Below are 14,783 nucleotides of genomic sequence, written 5' to 3'. Positions count from 1 at the left end.
ACAGTGTTTATTAAATTTGTTACATCTGATTATTTTATGTAATTTTGACTATTTCTGCCTTTTATTATTATTAATCAATATTATTAATTGATATTGTTCTATATAGCTTGCTTCATTATCTCAGAAGGTGAGCAGTGTTTTTAAAGTATAGAAACCAGGAACTTTAAGGAGAGATCTCGAATATTAACAGCCAAACATGGAGGCCAGCTGCTGGGGTCTGTCAGGATAAGAACAAGATATGTTGCGTTTCTATAACAGTGGAGGCATTTTAACAACAGGAGAGGGGCATAATACACAGAATCAAAAAACAAAGCTGGGAACATTTCATTAAGAAATGATACTGGCTGAGTAAAGCAACACCACTCAGTTTTCATTTGACAAATAACAATGGTATTGAACTCTTTGAGTTAGTTCAAAGCCTGAATATACCACATGTGTTTTTTTTTAAGCCTTGTGTATAATTCCTAGAGTACTTCATGCAGTTGCCAATAAGCTAAAAGTATTAATGTGACAGAAGGGGGAAGATATTAAATACAGGGGAAGTAATCATATTAACTATATTTACTGGAATACTATTAAATCAAATTTAGTTGTGTAGACTCTTGTCCACTTTTGGGACTGAAGCCCTAGCAACCCAGTGAAAGATAAAACTGACTGCTCAGCCTCATTATAGCCTTGAACTCAAAAAAGGAGGTAGACCACTGAAAACAGGTTCCCTCTTTCACTTATAATTGAAACTAGACAACCTGTGCATTGTTGGGTAATCATTTCAGAGATATTTCCTTAATAATTACCTAAACAGAGAAATAGAACTACCAAGGATCAAGGGCAAAAAAGAAGTGGGAGCAGGAGCAACTTCTGACTTCCTGCCTTAATGCTCCTCCATTAAGTTTTCTTGAGGGAATCTGGCAGGGAGCATAGGAAATCTTCCCTTCCTCTCCCAGCAGGCAGATAAGTGACCACTGCTGGATGGGGGAAGAAGCAAGGGATTGTGAGAATGTTAAAAATGAAGATCATATGACTTCAGTAGTTGTACAGCAGCATCGAAACAGCCACAACTTTCCCAAATTATATTTCCTTGGGAGCCAGGGGTCCAGGATTCTGAACATACTTTGTACATTAGCCTATTGAAGGTCTCCTGGTTCAAAAATGGTTGCCCTATGATGCACCATTTTACCCAATTAAAGGTCACGACAATAAGAGCTTAGTAGTATATAGATAGCAGTCATATTAAAAATGAGGTGAATTTTGATAAACAGGCATTTCCTCTTTCAAATTCATTTCAGCGTTAGAGAGTGACACTTATTTCTAACCTAAGGGCAATGGTGCCTCTTTTGTTCCCTGCTGCTGGTGCTTAGCACTCACTTCTCAAGCGTGGCCAGTAACTGGTCCGGCTCAGGACTATCCTGGATTTGGATCATCTGTTCACGGCTCAGCCGGATAATATCACACAAAGACTGCGAAGCATTGGAATGTTGCTGGGAAGAGGGAACAAGAAAAAAAAAAAACCTTATGAAGATCTCTTCTAGTTGGCACAGCACCTGAATGCACCAGAACTACAGCAAAGCAATTGCTTGTTTCAGTTTCCATTTACTGTTATCGATCAGAAGAAAGCAATCCAATGGCAGGACCAACACTGCACACAACTTATATACAAATAAGTACCTCTATAGTTGTAATTGCTACTTACATTGTCGTCTTTTGAAGGGTGGATCATCCCAATAAGCCTCTGTACAATTTTCTCCTCATTAAGCCACTTTGGATGATGAAAACAAAAGAATGGTAAGACTAAAGAAAGATGTCTCAGATCTGCTCTACTTATACATTGAAACTGACTCAGGGACAAATGCAGTTCCAGTGATGCGTCACCTTTCCCCCAAAGTCTATCACTGAGCTATGTTTATTAGTGTAACAGTAAAAAAAAACACCTGATAATAAAATCTGACCAGTGAAAAGGATCAAAAGAAATGGAATATACATGTAAAAATAATTATCAAGATTTCGGAAGATTCAAGTGGTGGTTATTCTAGATAAATAGGTTAATAGGTATTCACTGACTTTAAAGCTTTTATACCTAATTCTTGATGGGCAGGAAATGGTTCTTGCTTGGTGAAGATGCAGTAGAACATTGTGATACCTACAATAATCCATTTAATCCATTTAAGTCTTTTAAATGGCTATTGCTCATAAGAAAGAAAACTAGGGCATGACAGAGTTATAATATGGTTTGGATTGACTAACACATCAGATCTTTTACTTAATTATATATCTCCACAGAACAAGGAAATAATACCATTTCAAAGCGGATCATCATATTTCTAGACAAACTGACCAAAATAACAAAAGCTATATAGAAACCTATATTGTTTGCTCTTCCAAGAAAGCAAAGAGAAGTAGACAAGAATGCCTACAGCTGGATCCTTACATTGAATACGTCTTGCCTGAGCTGTGATTGCTCCACACAGGTTAGGAGTCGCAGCAGGAGGTCCATGATGGCTGAGGTACCAATGTGATGTAGCAGCAGGTTGACAAAGTCATCCTTCTTACGCAAGAAGGCAACTATCTGGAAAAAAACCAAATAAATTAGGATTGAGGGGAAGGGGGTAAAAGCCACTCTGGAAACAAATGGCCCTACAAAATTCTATCCTCAATATGGGAGTAGAATGGTCAACTCCCACATAAGGGGAAAATAATATGTATTATATATAGCTGAGTCTATAGTTAATTTGTTGACAATCTTGCATGGAAATGGGCCATACCGCATATCGGCATAATCATGAAGTATACGTTTTTGCAATCCTTGGGCAATATAATAGTTAGACCACGTAACTGTGATTAGGTATCCCCAGGTTCAAATTCCTACTCAGCCATGAAGTTCAAATGAGTCACCACTGTAACTTAGCATACAGGAATGTTATAAAGATAAAACGGATATAGTTCCTTAAAGGATGGGCAAGATAAAACAAATACCATAGCAGCTAGATTACAGAGAATCTCCATTTTGAACATTAGCTTATTTTACAAATTAGTCAATCATATGCTTTAAGAAACTTGGTCATTTGATAATCAATAATTATTCTCAGTAAAATACTTATTGCTGAAATGTATATTATTTGTATGTGATAATTAATATTTTAGGATATTATCTTTTCATGTAGGAGCTATTTACACTTCTGAAGATCCACTAAATAATTGGTTCAATTAAATTCATGACAAGCTATATTCTAGGTCTTCTACAAGTTATTTTCAAAGCTTTATGTGACTATACCAGCTTGGCTAGGTTGCTGCCACTAGCTGACCTTCAATGAACTTGAAAAGCTAATCCACTGTAACCTGGTTAGTATTTGATGGGAGAATACAAGAAGAACCTAACCAGGCCGAGAAGTTAAAAATATATCCTGGAAGAAGGCAATAACAAACTGCTACCATACTGTGTCAACAAAGCTAGGTGAACACACCCACAAAGTCACCATGAGCTGATGGTATTTCAATGGAGTCTTTGCCTTTTGTGTGTGTGAATGAGCAAACTAGAAAGGAAAATGATAGAAGTCCCTTGAGATGAACCATATGATTAGTGAGGGAGGGAATTATCAGTTATGATTAAGCTTTCTTTCTTTCTTTAGCAGTCCAAAAAAACTTTAAGATATTACCTGATCAGTCTTACGATTGATAAGAATCCCCATAACCTTGCTGAAGAAGCTGGCCAACAGAGGATTGAGGATTCCACCAGTCTGAAGGAAACCATAGAGACGTCGCAGGAGAGATTCATCCTCACCCAGTGCATCATTTATCTGTGTGACGTCTGATGTCAAGATCTCGCAAGAAACACTTGGATATCTAAAAACGGGCGATTTTTAAAAGTAGATGTAGATCAAACCCTGCTGCACAAATATCTCTCCCAAGTTTGACTACTGACTGAAAATGAAGAAAAATAATCTGCAGAGTAAAATGTTAACAGAATTTATTCAGAATCTGAAGTTCTGTGTTTCTAATTTGCATTTTGCTCTGAGTAGCTATTGGTATTTCCTTAATTTGTCCAGTTCATTGCAGTGATTGTAGCATTAGGATATTTCCAGAACACTATATATTCATCAATTACTCAGTGCAAGTATCACCACTTTTCTTTGAATTCCAAAGATATAGAATTATAGTAAGAAACTAGTTTGAAGCTTTCAATAATAATCATGTGTAATAATTAATAAAAATTATACAATTATAATCTGTAAAAATTATCATGTGCCAATAATAAAAAATTGGTGGGAAAAAACAATTGAAAAAGTAGTCATAAAGGAGCAGGTTAATATATTGTGAGATATCAAAACATAAACTGATGAAGTGTTGGTCCATAATACACCAGATTTAATTGTGGTTGAAAAAAGAAAAGTGTGGATAATTGATGTGACAATATCAGGGGATAGTATAATAAAAAACAAAAAATTGGGAAAGTTCACGAAGTATCAAAATCTGAAAATCAAAGTTGAAAGATTATGGCATAATCCAATCATGGTAGTCCCAGTGCTTGTTTGTTTATTTATAAAATTTAACTGCTGTCCATCTCGCCATGAGGACTCTGGTTATTGGAACACTGGGTACTATACCAAAAATATTTTTGGATGGCAGTTAGAAGAACTGCACATTGACAAAATTTCCACCTGTTAATTACAAAGACTATGTTGTTTGGATCTGCACATCTACTACACTAATAGAGTATAACATCCTAGATTCTTCAGAAGAACTTGATACATATGAATGCCAATACCAGCTAAAGAATTTGCAGCTATGATTTCACATTTATATATTTATTTAGAAATTTTATATTGCTACCTACTCGCACATGGCAACTCAAGACTGCTTACAGGACATAAAAGCTCAATATAAAAGAAATAAATAAAAACAATAAAAGATAAAAATAATATAATAACCCCCACATATGTGCATGTATAAGAAAAATAATAAAAGAAGCTAAATTGTTCTGGACTTTATAATTCAAACTGATAGGCACCTGCCATATAACATCCTAGACGTAACAACTGTGCATAAGAAAGACAAGAAAGTCTGGAAAGAGGACATGTAGTACCCAAAGATAGCAGAATACAAGAAAAGAACTACAGAAGACAACAAAATAGAACCTGCAAATAGAAATAGAACAACTGTGGCAAAAGAAAGCAAAGGTAGTATCAACAGTAATAGCACTTTGGTGGGTGTAAATCAAAATAACTGGAGCACCACTTTTAACACCTTAGGCCAGTGTTTCCCAAACTTGACAATTTTAAGGCATGTGAACTTCAACTCCCAGAATTCCACAGCCAGCAATGCTGGCTGTGGAATTCTGGGAGTTGAAGTCCACATGCCTTAAAATTGTCAAGTTTGGGAAACACTGCCTTAGGCATTGACAAAATCATCATCAGTTAATTACAAAAGGCAGCTTTATTCAGAACAGCTTATGTCTTGCTACAATATCTTTTAACACCATCAAAAATCCTCATCTGCCTATCCCAGGTCCTTGGGATGGGCAAATAACAACCAGAACTGGCAATGACTAAAAGCAGGAAAGAGAAGAGACAGAGGGGCTAATTCTGGCTGCACAAGACCAAATCTTAAGAAAAAATGTGCAGGTAGTCTTTGATTAACAACAGTTTGTTTAGTAACTGCGAAGTTACAAAAAGCCCTGAAAAAAAGTAACCTATGAGCATTTTTCACACAACCATTGCAGCACTCCCATGGACACATGATCACAAGTCAGATGCTTGGCTACTGACTCATATTTATGACGATTGCATGCGATCACCTTTTGTGACCTTCTGACAACCAAAGTCAATGGGGAAACCAGATTCACTTTACAATCATGTTATTAATTTAACAACTGCAGTGATTCACTTAACAACTGTAGCAAGAAAAGTTGCAAATTGGGGCAAAACTCATTTAACAAATGTCTCACTTAGCAACATAAATTTTGGGCTCAATTGTGGTTGTAAATTGAGAACTACCTATATACAAAGCCAGAATTGAGACAACAGCAACAGGAAGCAAATGCCACCTCTACAACTGCTAATCAGGACCACCTGATTAGCTGCTGCAAGAAGATCACACAGTCTGACAAAAACAACAGCAGGACAAGTAGCAACAATGTTGCATTGGAATATTTGAAAGAAATACCATTTGTTGGCAAGCAAGAATTGGCGGGATTACAAAATACACAAAGGAAATAGAAAATGAAGAAACTAAAGGCTCTGGGATTTTAGAATTCAAACAAATAAGTGCCTGCCACACAACCCCCCAAACCTAACAATTGTTGATAAATAAGACAAAAAAGTCTTGATAGTGGACAATGCAGTATCTGGAGAAAGCAAAATAGAAGAGAAAAGAACTAAGGAGCATAACAAAATACAAAGTAGAAGTAGAAAGTTTGTGTGGCAAAAGAAAGTAAAAATAGTACCAATAGTAAAAGTTTGTAATAATTCTTGGGTGCAATTCTAGAACAATAAGAGCATTGCTTGAACACCATCAGCATTGGCAAATTCTCCCTCAGTCAATTGCAAAAGGCAGCTTTACTTGGAACTGCCTGCATTCTGTGATGATACCTTTAATATTATTAAACTACAATGCCTACCTATCTCAGGTCCTTGGGAAGGACTCAATAGGTGGATAAAAATACCAAATCCAGTCTAATCATCTGGCTGTGCGATCAATCACAATAAAGGATGCCATACCAAGAAATCTTGTTTGGCCCTTTAAAAACCTCCGTGTTGACAAAACACGGCTGCTTGGCTCCATATATATACTATGCCAATACATTACAACATCCTAGGATCTTGAGAAAAACATAAAGCATATAAAAGCCAACACCAGCTAAAGAGCTGGCAACTGTGGCTTTACATTTTTGTGTATATAATAATTGCTAGGTAGATAAAAATGAGAAATCCAATCCAAATATCTGGCTGACTGTGCAACCATACATATTAAACTTGTATGCCACCTGATTCTGAAAGACTCTGTCATGAAAATCCAAAGAGTATATAACAAACAGAGGATTCATACATAATTTTGCCATTAAATTAAGGATCTATGTTGATTTTCTGCTGCTGTGCTATTTTAGTGCTTACTCATTCAAGGTATGGTTAGAACAACCATGGGTAGAAAGGCTGATGGAAGTCCTACACAACCCAGGCAACTGTCCATAATTTCTAGAATTATCTACAGTTATTCTGTATACTGTACTTCTACTAGGATCACTGAGTTGGTGATTCAGTAAGCATCTATGGCATGTGGGATCTTTTTCTCACTCAGACCAATTTAATTTAAATTTAAATTATGTTTTCCAGATTGCTGCTACATTACTCTCATTCTGTACATATTAAACCCCATTGGTCTGGTTTGTTAACTATTGCACATAGCATTCCCCCAATTTACACACAAAACATGGTTAAGCAGAAGGTTTGACCACTAACCTATTATTTTCCGCACTGGCTTTATTCACAAGTTATAGCTGAATGAATAATCTGCCCCTCCAGCCAACTAACCAATCTTCATATGCTAGTAGCACACAGCGGCAGGTAATTCAATTAGTTCAGCAGAAATTTATTCTGTTTTTCCAGCTATCATTTCATTGCCCACTTCATGGTATGTTACAGGTGGGAGGGGAGGAGTCTAGAGCAGCATCATTGAGCTCAAGGCTGCTATGGACAGGAAGATAGGAACATATCCATCCTCACTCATTTATGCTCCTTTTATACCTTCTTGTATAATCATGATGTGGAGATGAAAACCAGAACATCTAGTACCTAGAACAGCCCCATTTTTACAGGCAGCTTTTAGGATAATACTCCAGTTAAACATGCTACCTCCCCCTCTTTGTGCTCACTAAGTATTTGTGTGGAGAGGATGCAGAAATATGACTCTCCACAGTAGAATTGGGAAAGAGTCTGACACATAAATCTCCCTGGTTCTGGACATTTTGAAGACCTGAATTCTATCAGCAGAAGTCTCATATATTCATGCCTCTCCTTGAGGTCTGAAGATCTACTTACTTATAGCGCACTCTTTCATCCACATCTCCAGGGGGCTCCTCAGTCACACAAGTGACCAGAGCTTCCATATGTTCTGGCTGTACCAGGAAGTCTACAAGCTTTCGGTTGACCACCTTGCATTCCTGCAACACATCTTCTTCATCCAAAAGTTCAAAAAGGGTCACATTCCCACGCTCCAAAAGTGTGTCAATATGAGAAGTTGTGTGGAGATCAAACTTCCAGAACATGGCTTCCTAAAGGAAGTGAAAAAAGAACAAAAGCGGTCACTAAAAGGAGAAGAGTAGGTAGATGTGTATATACATTATAATTGTTTATATATATTTACATACATTTTCATCCACATTAAACAAGTCTTTCCAAATAAAATTGTACACCAGCTTTTTCAGCTACAAAGAGTATTTTGTATGAAGGGCCAAGCACAGAGCTTCTTTTGTTTAAAAACTACATTATGGATCCAGACTAGGAGGAAGAACAAAAGGCCACAGCTGAAAATACTAGCTAATATTGAGGAATTATGAGCTTGCTATAAAGGGGGAGGGAGAAGTTTAGGATTATTTAGGAAAAATTAAGTCATGAAATAAATGGTGAGCATATCCAGATCTAAGCAGTGATGGTGTAAAGGTACATAATAAGAATTTTAGGAATTAGGAGTTTCACAAACTTAGTAGATCCCAACAAAGTAGCATCAAATCCACGTTTGATTAAATACTAATATAATCCACACATGAAACAAAAAATCAGTTATACAAGAAGGAAGGCAATCTTATCAAGAGTGATGAAAACATTCCTGCAGATTACTGTAGCTGGAGCAGGATCAATAGGATGTATTTGAGCAATTGCAAGCTTTTGGAGAGTTGTAATCTGAATATTTTAACAAGAATATTAGTAAACTTAGGTAGAAGGAAAGCTATTATCAGAAATGTGCAATCAAGTTTCCAATCAATGTGAAATTACTTTATTGAGACGGGGCGTTGTCTTACCTGAACGCCTTTTCTCAGCAGGATGATGTAGAGTCCAATGGATGGGTTCTATGACAGCCTTCCTGCCCGGCAGACTGGGTAAAAACTTTGGCCACACCCCTCCTTTGGGCATGACCCCAGTTTTGACTGAGGCGAGAACCTTTGTTGGAATTGATATGATAGCTCCTTGTTCAATACCTGCCTAGACCTAATATCTGGGGGGGGCTTGGACTCTACATCATCCTGCTGAGAAAAGGCGTTCAGGTAAGACAACGCCCCTTCTCCAGCAGGATGGCTGTAGAGTCCAATGGATGGGACATACCAAAGCCCTCATGTCCCCCTGGGAGGGAGTGTCTAGGCCACTGAATCCTGAGCAGATACGACTTGCTGTAGCACTCTTCTACCAAAGGCAGCATCTGCTGCGGCAAAGGAGTCTAAACGGTAATGCCTAATGAATACAGAAGGAGAAGACCAGGTTGCGGCCTTGCAAATCTCCTCCACCGACGCTTGTGTTGACCACGCAGCAGATGTGGCTGCGCTGCGTGTTGAGTGGGCAGTCACGTGTGTGGGCACTGGAAGTGCCTGCGAGACGTAGGCTTGGGCTATACAGGCTCTAATCCACCTACCTATGGTAGAAGATGACACCTTCTTTTCCATAGTTGATGGTTGGAAGGAAACAAATAATGCTTCCGTCTTACGGAAGGACGAAGTGCGCTTCACATAGAAACACAGTGCTCTACGTACGTCCAGTTTGTGCCATCTATGTTCTAGCCTATGTCTGGGTTTTGGGCAGAAATCAGGAAGGATCAGTTCCTGAGATCTGTGGAAGATGCTGTTTACCTTCGGAATGAAAGCAGGGTCTGGTCTAAGAACGACCTTATCCTTGAGGAAGGTACAAAGGTCCTTCCTCACTGACAGTGCTGCTAGTTCCGAAATTCTCCTTGCTGAAGTAATAGCCACTAGAAAGGCTACCTTCAGCGATAGGTGATGAAGAGAACATGAGTCAAGAGGCTCAAATGGTGCTGATGTCAAGGCTTGAAGAACTTTGGGCAAGTTCCAAGACGGGTACCTGTGTATAACAGGAGGTTTAGTGTTGGTCGCCCCTTTTAAAAAAGCGCTAATCGCTGGATGTTGCGCCAGGGAGGTCACAGGAAAGTACAGTTGAGAGGGCCGATACCTGTCTACGAATAGTGTTGACTGATAAGCCCTTATTAAGTCCCTCCAATAGGTAATCTAGGATATTGGGAATAGATACTGCGGTTGGATCTAGGTGAAGAGGAACGCACCACCTGCAAAAACCTTTCCATGTAGCATCGTAGATCCTGTTTGTGGAAGGTCTTCTTGATGCTTGTATGATCGATATCACCCCTGAGGAGTAGGATTGCTTGGCTAAACTTTGCCGCTCAAATGCCAAACGGCTAGTTGTAGCCATTGCGGATCTGGATGCAACAGCTTGCCCTGACTGAGAATTACTCGGTCTGGGGGAATCCTCCATGGGGGTGATATCGAAAGATCCACGAGGTCGGCAAACCACGGGCGCCGTGGCAAATGTGGAGCAATCAAGATTACCTCTGCGCCTTCCAGGATCAACTTGCGTATGGTTGCCGGTATTAATGGCAGCGGTAGAAAGGCGTACAGGAGCTGCGCCAGCCACCGACACCTGAGAGCGTCCGTTCCCTCCGATCCCGGAGTCGGGAATCTGGAGAAGAACCTGGGGAGTTGTGTGTTCTTCGGGGTGGCAAATAGGTCCAAATGCGTCTGTCCGAACCTCCGGGAGATCTCCTCGAACAGAGCCGTATCCAGTCGCCATTCCGACTGGTCCACCTTGGCTCTGCTCAGGGAGTCTGCCTGGAGATTCGTCTCCCCTGAGATGTATTCCGCTCTGATGGAGCTCACATTGGTTTCTGCCCACCGAGCCAGAGCTAATGCCTCCTTCATTAGTTCCGCGGATCGCGTTCCTCCCTCCTTGTTGACATGGGCCTTGGCTGCTACGTTGTCTGCTAGAACGAGAACGTATCTTCTCGTTACTAGGTGGGAGAATTGACGTAGAGCCAGGTGAATGGCCCGAAGCTCCAGCCAATTGATGCTGTGAGAAAGGTCCTTCTGATCCAACTGGCCCTGCGCTATCTGGGTTCCCCATCCGAATAGGCTCGCATCTGTCATGAGCGTAATCCTGTTCGGCTCCCTGAATATACTCCCCTTGAGTATCATGGGAGATATCCACCAATTCAGTGATCTCAGTACCTGTTCTGGCACCAAGACCTTCCTGTTGGAGGTACTGAGATTCCTCCTCTGGTAGGGGAGGAGGAACCACTGCAACTCCCTTGAGTGGAGTCTTGCCCATGGGACAATGCCCATGCAAGATATCATCTTTCCCAGGAGCTTCGAGAGCTGTATCAGAGGTACTCTCCTGTTTCTCTGAACTTGGTGAACTAGCTTGGAGATGCTGGTCTGACGCTCCTGGGAAAGGTATACCCTGCACTGGGACGAGTCTATCACCGCGCCTAGGTGCTGCAGTTTCCTTGAGGGGGTGAGATGGCTCTTGTCTATATTGACCGAGAATCCGTGCTCTTGTAGGATTCGGATTGTGGTCTGGAGGTCTACTTTTGCCTGCTCCTGTGAGCTGGACTGAATCAAGATGTCGTCCAGATAAAACTGTACGCGCACCAGCATCAGCCTGAGATGGGCCGCTATTACGGCTAGAATTTTGGTAAATACCCTTGGGGCTGAGGATAGACCGAAGGGTAGGGCCCTGTATTGGTAATGCCGGCCCGCGTAGGTAAATCTGAGGAATTTGCGGTATCTGGGATGGATGGGGATATGCAGGTACGCCTCCGTGAGATCTATTGAGGACAGGAGGTCACCCTTCCTGACACTGGCTAGGATGGATTTCAAGGATTGCATCTTGAACCTCCTATAATTCACGTAATAATTCAGGCCCTTTAGGTCCAATATTGCTCTCCACCCTCCTGATGTCTTTGGGATCACAAAGAGGATGGAATAAAATCCTCTTCCTTCCTCTCCTTTTGGTACCTTCTCTATGGCCTGAATTGACAGGAGGTGTGCTATGGCCGAGATAACCAACCTTGCCTTGTGTGCTTTTCTGGAGATGGGACATCTGATGAACCGGTTTGGTGGGGGAGAACAAAAGTCTAAGGTCAGACCATTCCTGACTGTCTCCAAGACCCAGGCGTCGGTAATCGTCTGCTCCCAGACTTCGATGAAATTGCCTAACTGACCCCCTATGGGAGTGTCCTGTCTGGCGTCACTTGGCGCGTTTAAAGGGTCGGCATCCTCTAAAGGAACGTCTGGATTGGAACTGGCCTCTGGCTCCCATGTTTTGGCGATCCTGGGGACGATCCTGCCTCGAGTAGAAGGATCGTGAGCCTGTAGGCCAGTCCCAGGATTGCCCTGATTGAAAGGGTTGTCTCCAGCCCAGGAGTTGCTTGGGCGGAAACTTTGCCTCCGGAACTCCTGACTGCTTCTTCTGTCTAATTTCTTTGATGGATGGACTAGAATCTTTCTCTTATTCCTGCTCTCGCTTACATGTGGATCTAGGATGGATCCAAATAATGATGACCCATTGTACTTGGACGTCAAAAGACGCCACTTGGCCTTCAGATCTGTCTTCCAATTTTTGAGCAACAGTAGTCTACGAGAGGCCACTGTGGCAGCAATAGATCTTGCCGCATACTTGGTTGCGTGCAGTGAAGCGTCAGCCATAAATTGTGAGGCGGCCAGTATCTTGGCCAAAGTTTGGTGCGCTCTGACCTGATCTGGAGGTACGGTGGTTTGCAACTCCCGCAGCCACATGATGCAGGCCCTTGCGAAGAAGGATGATGATGTTGCTGCCTTGGCCGCCCAAGCTGCGGCCCTGTGGGAACGACGGAGGGAATGTTCAAATTTCTTTTCCTCTGGTTTCAAGGCCTCCGCCATGTCTCCTGGAATCGCGGAGGTAGAAAATAATGAGATCAGGGGACTATCTACTGCAGGGACATCTAGCATGCCCGAAAAGGAAGGGGACACATTGAAAAGCTTCCTTTCCACGCTATTGGGTGTAGGTGGAGTTGTGAGGGAAACCCATTGCTCCTCTACCGTGGTGCGGAAGACCTCCGGACAGGGGATGTATTTGTCCTGTGGGACTTTTTTGGCAAAGAGAGGGTTTGCCTCCTTGCTTGTGGAAGGATTCTCCTCCTGGACTGAGGTCAAACTGACCGTAGAGACTGCCTTTATCAGAAGTGATTTGAGAAGCGCTGGATCAAAGAGGCCAGAGCTCGTCGCCTGCTCAGGTGCGCTCCCCTCATCCTCCGAAAGGGGCATGTCTGTCATGTCTAGATCTAATGAGTCTCCCTCTCCTATCTGAGAGGAAGTCTCAGAAATGTTAGTAGGCGGAGCCCTGTTTCGTCCCTTATGGGATGGTTGAAAAGCTAATTGGCCCTTAGAGGCCATAAATTGAGAAAAGGCATCCTGCATGAATGCCTGAAATTGGGCCGACCATATGTCCTCCTGAGCTCTGTCCTTGGACCTAGCTACTGTGGGAGTATGGTCTGGTGTAGATGCTGGTGAAGAGGAATGAGAGGAGTCTAACTGTTCGGTTTCCCCCAGAGGAGACCAAGTTCTGAGAACTTCCTGGGAAGTAGGTTCTGCCGAGGGGGCCGCCAATGGGGCAGGGGAAACCATGTTTATCCCATTGGAGTTAGTCTTCTGGGCCCTGGCAAATTGTCTTTCTAGAGCCAAATGTCTCCTCGAGGCCTCTCGCTCAGCTGTTTTGGATGGTCCCCTTTGGGTAAGGTGTTTTGTCTTCGCTTTCTTCTTCCCCCCCCCACCTCAGATTCAGAGGATCTGCATTTTTGCTGTTGTTGTGGGGGGGACAATTGGGGGACCTGCATAGCTGAATACGAGACATTGTCTGCCATTGTGTCAGGTACCCCGAGTAGGCAATACCTGGAGTGGGGAATTAAGGTACGCAGATCAGTTGCAGATAATTGGGGACTAAGAGCCCTCTTCTGCACAGAAACAATGGCCGGACAGACAGGTTCCCTGAAAGGCAGGACCCTGTAGGGCAGTGAGTAAAGGTCACAAAAGGAAAACAGTTAGATAGAATTCAAATTCTCCTCAATTCCTTCACCAAAGTCAGTGGACAGGGATGTCCAGACCTAATGAGACTTCATTTGTAAATTGATAAACTATTTTCCCTGATCTGTGGCTGTAAAAACAGACCACAAGTTATGAGGAGGTAGTTCGCTCTTTCTTCCCTTCTCTTTCTATTACTATGCTGTTGTATTATTGGATAGATAATACTATCAAGTTATCAAATTTGTAATACAAGTAAAAGAACTCCGGATGGTAGATCCACCTAAAATGGCGGATTGAACTGTACTAATCAAAATGGCGCCTGAGAGGAGGCCACGCCTTCCAACAGCTAACTGAAGATGGAGCCACGAGGCTCAAAATGGCGATTCTTTGATGTTGAAGCAATCCGCCTAGAGGCCCAGAGACGTGAGCCTTGCGATGGCACAACCCCCCCCCCCGGACCGCGGCTATCCACGGGTGGCTGGGAGGTTTCTGGGGCGAGAGGGGAGAAGTTTGAGCCTATTATCTGCTTCCCCTAAGCGCCGATGGAGGAAGGCGGCTGAGCGGCCTGTTCGGCCCCGAGGCCTGCGCCTTTCAGCTGATTGGGGCGAGCAGCACAGCGGCTCTGTCGGCCGAACGGGCTGGGAATCCTCGCGCTTTACAGCTGATCGGTGTACCGAAGAGCGGCGAGCTCGCCTAGGTATTGACCGGCTCGATTCCCCTG

General features: G+C 42.3%; 1 protein-coding gene across 7 annotated transcripts in view; it reads right to left on the bottom strand.

The window, feature by feature from the left end:
* The window catches only part of PPP6R1 (protein phosphatase 6 regulatory subunit 1), a 58,850-nt gene that overhangs the window by 28,491 nt on the left and 15,576 nt on the right, over window positions 1-14,783 (bottom strand). For 2 of the 7 annotated variants that reach the window (XM_039335174.1, XM_039335173.1), the window contains 5 exons: window positions 8,028-8,260; window positions 3,651-3,837; window positions 2,426-2,563; window positions 1,691-1,756; window positions 1,366-1,478 (listed from right to left, as the gene is read on the bottom strand). In XM_039335174.1, the coding sequence (XP_039191108.1) occupies window positions 1,366-1,478; window positions 1,691-1,756; window positions 2,426-2,563; window positions 3,651-3,837; window positions 8,028-8,254 (731 nt within the window). In that variant the 5' untranslated portion in view covers window positions 8,255-8,260. Of the gene's footprint in view, window positions 1-1,365; window positions 1,479-1,690; window positions 1,757-2,425; window positions 2,564-3,650; window positions 3,838-8,027; window positions 8,261-9,007; window positions 9,031-12,757; window positions 13,733-14,783 lie in introns of those variants that run through there. The other 5 variants (XM_039335172.1, XM_039335170.1, XM_039335168.1 and 2 more) reach the window with 5 other exon arrangements.

This window comes from Crotalus tigris, unplaced genomic scaffold (genome assembly GCF_016545835.1).
Source record: "Crotalus tigris isolate CLP2741 ecotype Arizona unplaced genomic scaffold, ASM1654583v1 scf7180000017639.5415321, whole genome shotgun sequence".
Lineage (NCBI taxonomy): Eukaryota > Metazoa > Chordata > Lepidosauria > Squamata > Viperidae > Crotalus > Crotalus tigris.
This window is presented reverse-complemented; position numbering and strand designations above follow the sequence as displayed.